This window comes from Acomys russatus, chromosome 14, assembly GCF_903995435.1.
Source record: "Acomys russatus chromosome 14, mAcoRus1.1, whole genome shotgun sequence".
Classification (NCBI taxonomy): domain Eukaryota; kingdom Metazoa; phylum Chordata; class Mammalia; order Rodentia; family Muridae; genus Acomys; species Acomys russatus.
The window spans coordinates 35,393,633-35,407,555 of NC_067150.1; the positions used below are offsets into that span (position 1 = coordinate 35,393,633).

Genomic DNA, 13,923 nt, shown 5'->3' on the forward strand with positions numbered 1-13,923 from the left:
GACAGCTTGGCAGCCACTCACCTTTCTAGGTCTGAGGCTGAGGGGGAACTCCCTATCTGGGGTGGCTATGAAGAATACATACACATACATGCACACACACACACACACACACACACACACACACACACACACACACACATTCTCTCTCTCTCTCTCTCTCTCTCTCTCTCTCTCTCTCTCTCTCTCTCTCTCTCTCTCCCCCCCCCCCTTCTCTGTGCCTAGTAGCCACCATTACCCTCCACTCCACGATTCCTGGAAATGCTCGGCATTTTGTCTCTGTTCCCTTACAGCTCATGCCACAATTCCCAGGTTGAGAAGCCGAGGGCCAGAAAGATAAAGATCTAAGCCAGAGTCAGGCAGCATGGAAGGATGGAGATTATGTGCGTTTAGAGTCCTCATTCTGGCCTGCAGCCCTGACAGAGGCAGAGGTGGGAGCCAGGGGTGAGAGACTCAGCCTTTTCCCAGGGGTGACAGGCAGCCGGGATGATGCCCACACCCCCTGTACTGCAGTGACTCCTCATGCATCCTGCCTCAGATGGGTTCCATGTGTCTGCCGTGAAGGTATAGACCACTGCTTCCCCCCCCCCCCAAAAAAAAGGGGCAGAAGCAAGACACACAGATACCCAACCTCTCTGAATTCTCCGTTTCTAAGATGAGAACAATAGTGGCACCTAGCACCTAGGAGTTTTGAGGATTTCCATCTCCAGGAGGGGCCCAGCAGGGAGCATCACCCTCTTGTGTCCTCTCAGGGACCCACAGGCTTCTGTTACTCAGGATATTGGCCAATCTTGGAGTGGTCCAAGGGGACAGGTGATACTCCTCCCACACTTGAAGGGTGTGGGGTGCTTATACACACAACACACCACTGCCATAGGCTGCTCCTGGGCTCTCTGGCCACACTGGGCAGGGTCAGAAGGACAAGGGAATAGGAAGGAAGGGTAGGCAAGGGAAGCAGGTGGCCACAGAGGCCGGCTCCATCTCCACAGCTGGGCGCCATGCCCTGTGCCTACGTGCTGGCTCCCTCTCTGAGGCAGGATGAGAAACAGGCCCTGGCATGCCAGCCCTTACCAGTGACTCCTGAAACCTTGACAAGTCTGAGCTAGAAGCGGACTGGGTGAGGCCCCTGAGAGACTCATGTGGGGCAGAGGGATGGTCGATGTTGAGAGGAAAGTGGGAAAGACCCTACCACTTGAAACTGTGACACCACAAGGGGAAACTGGGATGGTGACTCGGAAGGATGCGGTCTAGTGGCTGGGCTCAGAGCCTTTTCTGACTCTGAGGTCTTCTCACCTCATGTGTCCCTCCCAGGCAGGGCAGGGAGAGGACAGGCTACAGTGGCAGCTGGGAGGTGTTCCCTCAGCATTTTGCCAAGTGTAAGGTGATGGTTTGAGTGCTGTGGAGAAAGAAGGAAAGAGCAGTGACAGCCATGTGCCAGGAACAGAGGAAGCTGCGCAGTAGTGAGGAGGTGACCTCTCCCCAGCTGAGTGGCATAGATGCCCCGGGACTCATTGTGTGGGTGGAAAGGCTAGGCTTGGGCATTGGGCATGAGACTTGGCCATGGGCACTGACACTGGAAGTTACTGAAGTTGTCCAGGTCAGCTAGGAAAGCCTGTACCCCAGCAGTACCCCACCTTCAGCCTCTTGTGTGCTAGGGGGAAAGGCGACACAGGGACAGTTATGCAGAACCTGGACATGGTCACAGGCCTGCTGAAGGTGGGAGCAGGGTGCCCCAGTGGGGACAGCCTCCCTCTCCCTGAGTCACCACGTTGGGATCCTCTGAATATCTTGCCTTCTCCACGTCCCTGCTAGATTTTTTTAAAAGGCGGGGGCGGGGGGAGGGGGAGGACAAGGGGCAGTCATAAATGTCCCGCTTCCCTATGACAGTAAGCTTGGCTGAACTTAGACCTCGAGTTCCACAAAAGTTAAAAGGCAGCCAACATGGGCCACCCACCTGTAGACCTGGGTCCACTTTTCAGAGGACTGAGATAAGAGAATCCTCCAAGCCCTCCATTTCAGGGCCAGCCTGGGAAAACTGTGACTAAAAGAGAGAGAGACTAGGCCTGTCACTGCAGGGCCAGCATGCTCCCCAGTTCGCTGTGTGCTGTGGTTAAAACCGGGACGGAGATAGCACTCAGGTTGGAGTCATGACCTTGGTTTTGTTGTGGTCTGAGTTGCCACAAACCTAGGCTGGAACTGTTGTGAAGATTTATGTTGGATAGTTGGGGGAGGTTGGTTTGGAGGTCTACAGGGGGTGTGTGTAGTGAGTTGGGCTATGGCCCCTAAAGCTAATATTCTAAGGGAACCCATGCCGTATACAAGAGTTTGGGGTCACTGTAGTTCTAGGCTACAAAGCATTACTCTCAAGTTACGTATTTCAGCTTTTGGAACTGATAAGACAGTCTTTCCAGAGGGCTCGGAGCAGGAGCAAAGCCTGCCCTCTCCCCCATCCCAGCATGCCTCAGTGGCCCTTGGCACTGGTCTGCGCTCAGTCCCGCTGCCCACTTGGATATGAGAGCTCAGCCTCCTGTGCAGTTGTATTTTCCACGTTGCACTGTTCCTGTCCCTCTGCTGGAGGGGCAGGTTCACACTCAGCAGTCTGGAACACTCCTCTGACCCTTAGCATTGCCTATAAGGTAGCTTCAAAGGTGGGGCAGGGCCACAGGAGAGCTGCCAGCCATGTGCAGGTACCTGAGGGTATGGACAAAGGGCCAGGAGGGACAGATGCCAGTCCTGGGTGGGACAGCCATTAGGGCTGGAACAATGGAATCTAAATGCCACAGAGTGCATTTGCATGCTAGCGTGCATGCTAATGTGCATGCGTGCATGCGTGGTGTGCAGTTGCATGAATATCTCCTGAGTCCACCACAGTGGAGGGACCTGGCTATCTCTAGTCAGGCCTTCCGACATTAAAGCGTACGCAGGAGAGCCAGGCCCAGGGTGAGGAGAGCAAACAGCAAAACTTAATGACTTTAATATGAAAGAATTTGCCACTAATTAAGCACAAACACTCCACTAATGCAGAGAACACATGTTGTGGATTTCACTTAAGCAGGAACCAAATGAGGTGAAAATCCTTCCAAAATGATAGCAGTTTACCCTCGAAGGAAGATGCTGCCTGTCCCCGGTTCGGCTGAGCACAGCCCTGAGCACACCCCAGCCTTCTGCCTTTACAGCCTCCTACCCACCCTGACTAGAGGTTCTGCCCTCGCTCCCTCGGCAAGTCTCCCTGCTGGCATCTCTTTGCCTCGCTGCCCTTCTCCGTGTTCTTCCATCCTCTGGAGACACGAAAGCCTCTTCATGGCCTATGTCTGTCAAACAGTAACCCTTGAGCCCTTTCTCTTAGAATGAACTTTCCCTGGGCTGGAGAGATGGCTCAGCAGTTAAGAGCACTGACTACTCTTCCAGAGGACCCTGGTTCAATTCCCGGCACCCACATGGCAGCTCACAACTGTCTGTAACTCCAAGATCTGATATCCACAGACAGACACGCAGGCAAAACACCAATGCACATAAAATAAAAATAAATAAATTATTAAAAAAAAAAAAAAAAAGAATGAACCTTCCCTGTAGGTAGGCAGCTGTACCCCCTGATAGCCTACCCTTCCTACACCCATCTGGAAAGACAGAGCATCTGCAGAGCTGGTGCTGGAGTGGCCCACCTTTCCCTTTCTGATACACGGTAGACCCAAGAGCCCTACACTGCCAAACAGGTGATGAACTTCGTTGTAGTCTGGAACCCTGAGCACTGAGGCAAAGAAGCTACATGCCAATCCTGAGCCTTGTGAAGGTTCCCCCTCACCCACCCCTGGGGAAGCCGAGGGAATTCTTCCTCTGCCTTCTCAGCAGCCCCCAGCCTCTCCTTCCCCACCGCTTGTCTTCCAAAGAGGCTGCTGCCCACACTTTCCCAAATGTGTCAGTAGCGATGCACGCACACTCACAGGGAAACCCTGGCTGTGTCTGCTCAAAGACAATAGTGTTCACTGCAGCCTCAGCTGCTATCATGTCACCGAACCTTCCTGAATATAGCTTGGCCTGAGAGCAAGAGGCTTCTGTGCCTGCAAGTCAAGAAAGGCCAGGTCAGGCAGGAGCAGCCCAGGGCTGTGGAGGGAGGAGGTGGAGCACACAGACATAAACAGGCTTAGGTGGAGGGAGCAGGGCCTCTCTGCAGCAGCTTGCTTAGGTGAGAAAACTATTTTTCACCTTATGCTCTGGTGTGAGGAAGGAAGGGAGACAGGGTACTAGGAACTGGGACAGAAAAGAGAGAAAGGGAATCAAGACTATCAGCTGGGAAGCTAGCAGGAAGACAGGGGATTGAAAGGTGGGTCAAACCAACTCCAGCTCTGTGGGGGTGTGGCTTCCCATTTTCGGGCAAGGAAGGAGAGTCAGACCTTAAGGTGTGTCCCCTCTATACAGAAGAAGGGGTCTCACCGTCCATTTCTGCCCCTTGGCTAATGTGCTTCCCAGGAGCTGCCACTGGACCTGAGACAATAGTTAGCCTTGGCTCAGGACCACAACTGGGTCACAGCCGTCTCCACCACCCAGTGGGGTTGTTCTGTGGGTTCTGAGTGCTAGGCTTCAGACTGACATGCTAACAAGTGCATGCCCATGTGTGCACCCTGAGCATACAGTACCACCTAACCCATGACAGGGGCAAGAAGAGAGAGCACCAGGAAGCTGCATGCGTGTGTGTGTGTGTGTGTGTGTGTGTGTGTGTGTGTGTGTGTAGTATGTAGGTATTTTAGCAGAAGGGATAGCAAGCCTCTAGCAGCTTTTTGTGTCCTCATTTTCTCAACATTCCTCATATGGGACTCTGTTCAAAGCCTTCCGTTGGGGAGTGGTGGCTCACACTTATAATCTCGGCATACAGGAGGCTGAGGCAGGAAGGTTGCCATGAATTCAAAAGCCACTTAGGTGGGCCGGGCATGGTGGTGCATGCCTTTCATTGCAACACTCTGGAGACAGAGGCAGGCAGATCTCTGTGAGTTCGAGGCCAACCTTGGACTTGATCTTGAGGAGTTCAGGAAGTTTACAACATGGCACCTCCAGCCAGGGAACTAACTGTACACTCAGCATTGTCCTGCAGTGGACCAGTGAGAGGTGGGCCACTCGGGGTCAAGGCTTAAGGAGGAAGAAGGCATAAGACATGGGTGTTGAAGTTAAAAAGGAAGGAGTTGCCCATGGGGGGGCCTAGCCAAGGAGGGACGAGAAAATAAAGTGAGAGACATAGAGATGGCAACGAGGGTATTGGTGGGAATAGCTTGGCGGACATTTAGATTTGGACCAAAGCTGTTAAGGAGCTACTGTAAGCTGGATTGGGTGACTGCTTGGCTATGGAAGAACCTGCCATACCCCAGCTTTGCTGCGATACAACGTGGATTTGATCTGGGAGGACTTCCAGGAGACACTGGCCAGCATACAAAGACAGAGAACTAACTGGTCAGTACTCAAGCTCCCGAAGGTAAATCCAGAGGAGGAGCAAAGCGGAGGCAGACTGAGCGGAGCAGGCTGGAGCCACAGAACCCCTCCAGCATCCTCAGGCCCACTACTCCCATTTTACAGAAAGGGACACTGGCCCGACATAAGCCCTGATGACAACAGAGCCTGCCATGTCCATTTCCTGTGGGTATGCTTCCCCTGTCCGTTGCCCAGAGGAAAGGTGGCAAGTATGGTACCAGAGAGGAAGCAGAGTGGGCCGAGAGCTAGCATCATGAAGGCTTGAAATGGAGATAGGTAGAGAGCCAGGAGTCAAGCACTGTGTTCCTGGTGTGCCAAAGTAGAGTCCCTGCTTGCCGGAGAGCCTGGAGATGGGGCAACAATAGGAAATGGACCTGCAGAAGAGTGGTCCAGAACCTCCAACCCCTTCCTTGTTCCTCGATGGGAGAGCTGAAGCCCAGCTCCCTGATTCATCTCTGGCCCCCCAGCCCGCCCTGCCAGGTTTCAGGAAGAGATAGGGCTTGTTGGGGCACCCCCATGGGTGCTGCCATCCCCCGGGGCTTCTGCACTGCCAGAGGAGTGGGGCTGGCCCAGCCTGTCTGGAAGATCCTGCGCCCTGGCTCCTTCTAGGTCTTTTCCCAGGCTGCCGCGCCCCCTCTTCTCCCACGCACTGTGCTCCCCCACCCAAGGCAACCGGGCGCCAGCCCCACAGCCCATCATTAACCAACTCCATGTGGGGAGTCGGAGGGGGGTGAGGGGGAGCCTTCAGCCAAGAGGAAAACATGGACAGTGTTTGTGACCCCAGAGCTGGGGGTGGAGGCGCCTGGGCTCAGACAGTAGCAATTAGCCCCTGGCTGTGGGATCATAGGACATTATCACTACTGTGAGTGGCTGATGGTGAATGGAAGGGACACAGAGCCCCTGGAGTCATCCCAGAAGCTCTGTCCCCAAGAGAATTCCCCAAGGCCTTCTCACCAGCAGAGGTCCCTTAACTGCAGGAGGTAAGAAATGAAGATGCTAACCATTGTGCTGGCCCAGGAAATGCACTATTCCCTCTTTCTGTGCCTCCCAAGGGAGGACTGGCTGAGCACTGGGACAAGGAATGGGACAGCTATTGCCTCTGTCCGCTCTTCCTGGTGCCCTCTTAGCCAGGTCACTGTTCCCCACCCCCGTCCCATCCCAGCTATGAAGGGGAATTTGGAAGCAGGTGATGCAGCCTGAATTAATGGAGAGCCATGCCTGGGGCATAGATACGAGAAAGGACAAGTTCAAAGAGCTTCAGCTAGTGCCCTGCCCTTATAGGATAGGTTTTTCCTGGCGGAATGATCCAGTCCAGATGACAGGTTGGCAAAAGCCTTCCAAGAGGAGATGACCCCCAGAAAGAGAGTTCCCTCCTGATCCCATTTCTTCATTGCCGGCCTCCCCCAAATGCTTCCTGCCTGGGCTTCCTGAGAGTTGACATTTGGGAAAGAAGCTGTGCAGAGGGGAGGGTCCTTAAGCTTTAGGTCACCTTGCTGACTCAGCAAGGTTTCAGGGACCCTCCCCTCCCCTTCCCCACAGTGAGTCATTCCCACTTGCACTTAGCTGTTTCTCACCACCTGAAGTCCCATCCTGCCTGCCAGTTCCTGGAGGGGAAGAGAGGGAGGGAGCATGCCTAGAAAGCCCTAGAAACAAAGAGTACTGGTTTCAACTGGGGATGTACCTTGTTGGTAGTCAAGAGATTAAGGCAGGAGAATTGCCATGAGTCTGAGGCTAGGCTAGGCTGCATAGTCTTGTTCTAGGGCAGCCTGGGCTACGGGGTGAGACCAAGTAAGACCAAGAGAAAAAAGGGACGTTGCTTTGGCACAGGTTGTTGTCCGAGAACCAACACAACACCCCACACCTATACACACAAACTTCTGCTCTCTCGTGTGCTCACACTCTGCTCAAGCCACTGCTGGGGACATTGAGGCAGGCTGCAGGAAATAAAGGCCAGGAGAAGATCAGCATAGCTAGGCCAGGGCATTGGGGGGGGGGGGGGCTCACGAAGTACCCATTTACATACCCACCTTCTGAGCCCAGGCCCATTTGCCCGGCTAGGACAGGAGTTCTCAAGTCGAAAAGGGCAGGAGGAGAAACTGCTCATGTGGCCACGCCCAATGCGTGGGAACTCTTGCCACCCCCCTGCAGATTAGCTCCATGGCAGGCAGGGCAGGGCCTTGGGGAGCAGGTTCGGCTGCCACAACTGAAGAGCCTTTGTGTTTTGTTGCTGAGCTTGGGCTTTTGCAGGCCTGTGACGTGGGGAGGTGGGCTGGTCTGGTGCTTGGCTTTGCTCGCTCAGCACTTCTGGGAAGCCAGGTCGCCCCAACTGCCTAGCCTGTGTTCTGCTAAGGAAACTGAGGCACCATAGCACAAGTCCCAGGGACCCGTGTCTTGGACCTTGACCTGACTGTCTAGGGTGGTCAGGGAGAACCTAGGCAGTGATTGAGGTCAGGGCAGGGAAAGATTCATTATGTACCCTCAGATGTAGGAACCCCTATTCTGCAGGCACAGGTCCCAGGGTCTTTGTCTCCTACCCTTTACTCTCCCCACTCTGCACATATAACAGCCTTCTGTAGGCACTCTGGCCTGGGCTCCCCAGATTCCATTTCTGAACTTCCATCACAAGACCCTAGCACCAGGTACCTGCGAACGCTGTGGCTGAATATTGGGATTGGCATTTGTGTCCTTTTCAAAATATGGTGGGGTTTCTGGAGGGCACCACTCAGAACAAAGTCCCCAGAGAGACAGATTGAGCCAGCCTCTGGTCTAGGTGGGAGTTGTGTTAGGTCACTGTTCTGTGTCACTCGGCAGATGACCCAATCCCTCTTGACCTGGCTAGTGGAAGGTTGCCTGGTCCACTAGACTCTCCCGTGCTGCTGTGTCACGAGCTCTAGTCTATAGTCTTCAGGGAAAGAGGACTATTGCTTGGGTGACCAGAGAGTGAGCAGGCTCCCTATGCTTGGGTCTACTGTATCAAGTGTAATGCAGTAGACACAGCCCAAGGCCGAGCATGTTCCTGCTTTTCCACATGGTAGCCAGACATCCGTTGAGTGACAGGATACAGACTCTCAACAAGGGCAGGAATATAGTAACAGGTACAGTTGCAGGTTATATGCCATTGGGGTCTTAGCAGAAGTGCCCACCAGGGAGTCAGGAGTGAGAACTATCATGGTGTCCCAGAAGAGAGGGGCTGTACAGTGCCTGGTGCCAGGTAGATGATCAGTAGACATTTGTTAAATGAAGTTCCAAAGAGGGAGGCCTACTGTTTCACAGATGATGGTGATGATGGTGGTGGTGGCGGTGGCGACGATGATGAGGATGATGATGGTGACGATGATAACAATGATGGCAGCAGCCAACATTGACTGAGCGTTTATTCTTGTGCTAATGCTGCTTTGTGACTTTCCCATGTACCCCTTCATTTCATCTTTACAATAGTTGTATAGGATGGGCATTAAGTATTAGAATGCCCATTTTGCAAATGTGCATCCTCCATGTAAACAGAGTCATAGAGAGGTTAAGTCATTGGCCCACTAGATACCCCAGAGGCAGAATGCAAACTCACACCACAGACTCTTCCCAGCCCCATCATGCACCTCAAAAGAGAGTACCAAAAAGGTCCTACAGAGCTTGGGGGCCACCGGCTCATCTTCCAGATTATGAGGTTGGAGCAGAAATGTAGAAAGATGAACGTACTCAGGGGCTAGGCATGGTGGCACACGCCTTTAATCCCAGCACTCGGGAGGCAGAGGCAGGTGGATTGCTGTGAGTTCGAGGCCAGCCTGGTCTACAAAGGGAATCCAGGACAGCCATGGCTACACAGAGAAACCCTGTCTCAAAAAAACAAACAACAACAACAACAACAACAAAGAAAGATGAACATACTCTAACACACACACACACACACACACACACACACACACACCCTTCCTGCACCTGTCCCCATCAATCCTGTTCTATTTCCCAGGCTTTCTCAGCTCCTCCTCTCCATGTTCAAGGTGGAGTCTGCTCCCTTGGGGGAAAAAAGGGAAAAAGAGGGGAGGGCAACCCAGTCTAAGAGCTGGTACCTAGACCTGACTTGACATGCTTGCTGCAAGCCAGGGAGCCCCCACAGAAGCTTGGGAACTAGGTCCCTCAGGCTGGAGTGTTAAGGAGGGGCCTAATTTTGTTAATTTTTCATCCCCTTTCAACTTCAGGGCACTGAGGTCTCTACCCTCAATGTTCCAGGAGCCCTACATGCCACCCACGGACCACCTTCTAGTCCCTGTTAACAGCCCCAAATGGCAGAGGCCAAGAATAAAAGTGAACATGCCTACTACTGAGAGGTCCTCTATGTCACCATCCAACCCATCACCGAGCCAGGAATACCTCCATGTACAACGAGGGGATGCCAGGAATGTTTCTTTCTGCACTGAGTTCTGGGAGAACCAGTGGAGAGAAAAAATGGCCTCTACCCAGCATAGACTTAGGTAGGGAGCACACACACACACACACACACACACACACACACACACACACACACACACACACCTGCTTTGGCACAGAAACCTCCCCCAATTTCCAAGAGGCATCATCAGCAACCTCCCCTCCTGGCACTGACTTACCCCTGAAGGGTGACATCACCGCTTCGGAAGCAGCAGAGGAATGCCAGCCTATATCCCAGGGCCAGCCCCCTGCCTGCTCCACTCCTGCAGACGGCATGGAGGGAGATGGGGTAGTGGAGCTCAGTGGGCCATGTGGCCCTCCAGACTCACTATATCTAGCAACCAAGATGGTTCCTGATGCCCATGCCCCTTCCCCCAACTCTCACCTGTGGCCCAAGCCCTCCCAACTGGCTTTTCCAGTTCTTGGCTTTATGTGGTGCAAGTTCTCCAATTATGCCCACATTATCTCAGCCGCTGGGCAGCCGCCAGCAGGCTTGGGGGTTGAGGCTGTAGGAGCATCAGGGAGCACCCATTCATCCTGTCGGGGAGGACGGAGGAATTAGTTGCTTGCCAGCTGACCAGTCAGCAAGAGTGCCAGACCATCTGACCCACTGACCTCCTCTCAGGGCTGCTGCTTCTGGGTGGGGCACAGGCTGGGGCTGCTGTCAGATAGAGGCAGAAGGAAACAGGAGACTCAGGGCATCCAGCCTGCTCTTTGGTAGGGTTCCACAGGTAGGAGGAAATTCAGCCCCCAGCTATGTGCCACACTTCCCTCCTCACAGCACCTCCTGGCCCCCAACACCTCACCTTGGGGTGTCTCTTGTGCTTCCAGGGGCCAGCTGGGGGGATGGGAACACTCGATGTGCTTGGTAAGGCTGTGTGAATGGTGAAAAGAATGGGGGGGGGGAAATGTATGAAATTCTCAGTGCTCAGGAAAGTCAAAACTAGAAGTCTTCAGCAATTCTCTCTCTCTCTCTCTCTCTCTCTCTCTCTCTCTCTCTCTCTCTCTCTCTCTCTCTCTGTCCTCCCTCTCCTCCCTCCTCTTTCTTCTCTCCTCCTTTCCTCCACCCACTCCCAAGGTCTTACTATATGGTCCAGACTGGCCTTGAACTTACCATCACCCTCCTGATTCCTGGATGCTAATATTACAAGCATGTCCCACCATGCCTGGCTTAGCATACATTTCTTGAGAGCCTGCTGTAGACTAAGGCCCTGAGGTCCCACAGTCCTACAGTGATCTCTGGAAGAGTGGAATCGGGAGCAGTGTACTAAAGTGACCATGGGCTTTAGGTCCTTCCTAGGAGCCCCCCATTTCTCCATCGTACACAAGAGTCAAGGATCCCAGGCTTCCTGGAGCCAGCCTCCTGCCTCTGGATCAGTAGAGGGCCTAGTATTATCGATGGCACTCAGGACACAAGATATGAAGTCCACCAATGACAGGAAGCATATTACAGTCATGTGACAAAGAGGCAGCCTTGGGGATGTGACAGACTCAGAAATAGAGAGAAGTGGAGGGCAGAGCCTGGGTCTGGCATGGTTGCCCCAAGTTAGCAGCTCAAACTGCTGTGGAGCTCAAAGGGAAAGAGTTTGTAAGATGAGGAGGCTGGAGGGATCTTATGCCTAGCACAGCTGCCCGCTCCATCCTGGGAATCTCCATTCTCTTGGCTGTCACTGCAGTCTGCCCAGCGATAGATATTTGCTACGTTTGAGAGAAGGAAACACGGAAGCCTGCTGTGTAAGCCAGATGCTGAGCTGGGCTGGGCTTTGGAGAATCCTGGTAGGAGTTCATAGTCCAGGAAAGAAGTCAGAGGTATCAACAGTCATATTCTGAGACAGGGGAGGGCTGTATCAGGAGGAACCTGGAGGACCAGACAGGGCAGGCTTCCTGAAGGAAGGGCTTGAGTGAGCTCCTCACGGGGGCTGCAGGGGAAGGGCCTTCACGATGCACCTCCTCAGGACTTTCCCTAGATCCCTGCCCCCCCCCCCATCCCATGTCCTTTCTTATCTGTCTGGCCGCCCAGCAATGGGTAAAGTAGAGAACACCGGGTTACCTGGCTCATTAATCAGATGAGGGAACCGGAGGCCCAGGAAAGCTCTTAGCTAGAGCTCTTCTTGGAAAATAGAGCTTTTTGACCCTCATACAAAATGATGGCATGCTAGGTAGGAATGGTGCCGCCACCTGTAACCCCAACATTCTGGAGGCTGAGGCAGGAAGATGCTTAGTTCAAGATCAGACCTAACTGTGAAGCTAGAAACTGCCTTAAAAGGCACCATGGGAGGACAGGGAGAGGTGGGGCTTGATGTAGCTCAGTGGTGGAAAGCTTAACAAGAATAAGCAAGGTCCTGGGCTCCATCCACAGAACTAGACAGAAGGGGGGAAATTGGGATGTGGGTGTATGTTTACTAGCACATATGTTTGGGACGCTGACCTTTATACTCAGTGAAAAGCAGCGTTTGGAACAATCTGTATGGTATGGTTCTGATTTTGCTTGGGTTTGGGGTTTTTTGGGTTTGGTTTGGTTGGCGGCGGGGCAGGGGGGCAGGAGCTGGTTTTCTTTTTAATGTCGAGAGCTAGAGAGATAGCTCATTGGGTAAAGTGTTTGCCACAAAAGCCTGAGGGCCAAATCTAGGGACCCCAGCACCCACACAAATGCCAGATGGCAAAGCCGGCATCCCTGGCTAGCTAAACTAACCAACCCCACGTGGGTCCAGCTGAGAGCTTTCGCCTGAAAATATAAGACTAAGAAACCCATGCCTTTAACTCCAGCACTGAGGAGGCAGAGGCAAGCAGATTTGAAGCCAGCCTGGTTTACACAGCAAATTCTAGGCCAGCCAGGGCCAGACCCTGTAGGGGAAAAAAGAATATTAGAACTCAACCCAGGACGATTGCTAACATCAACCTCAGACCCTCATGTGCATGCATAACACATACACATGCAAAAAAAAAAAAAATGTAGATCATCAGCAGGCACAGTAGTGGTACACCTAGAGCATTCCAACACCCAGGAAGCTGAGATATGAGGATTGTGAGTTCAAGGGCATTCTAAGCTACAAGTGAATGATGTCATCCTCTTCTTGGTAGTTTTCAGAATTATCCAAAGAGAGATTTTATTATTAAATTTGTTTATTTATTTGTGTGTGTGTGTGTGTGCGTGCGTGCATAAGCCGTGGTGGGTGTGTGGAAGCCAGAGAACCATTTACAGGATTCCCTTCTTCCACCAAGTGGGTTCTGGGTATCAAATTTAGGTCATCACATGCTTAGGGCTCTATATCTACCCACTGAGCCATCTTAACAGCCTACAGGTGGTTTTTATATCAAGTAAGTAATTCGTTCACTCTGAGGGGGATTTGAAATGAGTTTCACTCTCATCTCAGGCTGTCCAGGAACTTACTATGTAACCCAGGCTGGCCTCAAAGTCTCATAGCAAACACCCTGCTTAGCCTCCCAAGCGCTGGGGTTATGGGCACAAGCCACCAGGCCCAGTGACTATTTCCATAAGAAGATTTATTAAAAAAAAAAAAAAAAAAAAAAAAAGGAATGTGGCTGCTGTAAAAAGTCAAGACCAGAGGTCAGAGAATGGTAGGGGTAGGGAGCAGTCCCTGGCACTGACTGCTTCCTGTCATCCCCTCTGCCAGGCACTCACGCGCAGGTGGTGCAGGTGAACGACTCCATGTATGGCTTCATCGGCACAGACGTGGTACTGCACTGCAGTTTTGCCAACCCACTGCCCAGTGTGAAGATCACCCAGGTCACATGGCAGAAGGCCACCAACGGCTCCAAGCAGAACATGGCCATCTATAACCCAACGATGGGCGTTTCTGTGCTGCCTCCCTACGAGAAACGAGTGGAGTTCCTGCGACCCTCCTTCATCGATGGCACCATCCGCCTCTCCCACCTAGAGCTGGAGGACGAGGGCATGTACATCTGTGAATTTGCCACTTTCCCTACAGGCAACCGTGAGAGCCAGCTCAATCTCACTGTGATGGGTAAGCTGCCCTGGGCCTCTCGCCCTTGCCTGCCTAAAGGGCTTGGCCATCCTTAGCC

At 52.9% G+C, this 13,923-nt stretch overlaps 1 protein-coding gene across 1 annotated transcript in view; it reads left to right on the plus strand.

Annotated features, from left to right (window-relative positions):
• Positions 1–13,923, plus strand: part of Nectin1 (nectin cell adhesion molecule 1) — a 60,658-nt gene that overhangs the window by 33,266 nt on the left and 13,469 nt on the right. The window contains exon 2 of the mRNA XM_051156262.1: positions 13,515–13,865. Coding sequence (XP_051012219.1) covers positions 13,515–13,865 — 351 coding nt within the window. The remainder of the gene's footprint in view (positions 1–13,514; positions 13,866–13,923) is intronic.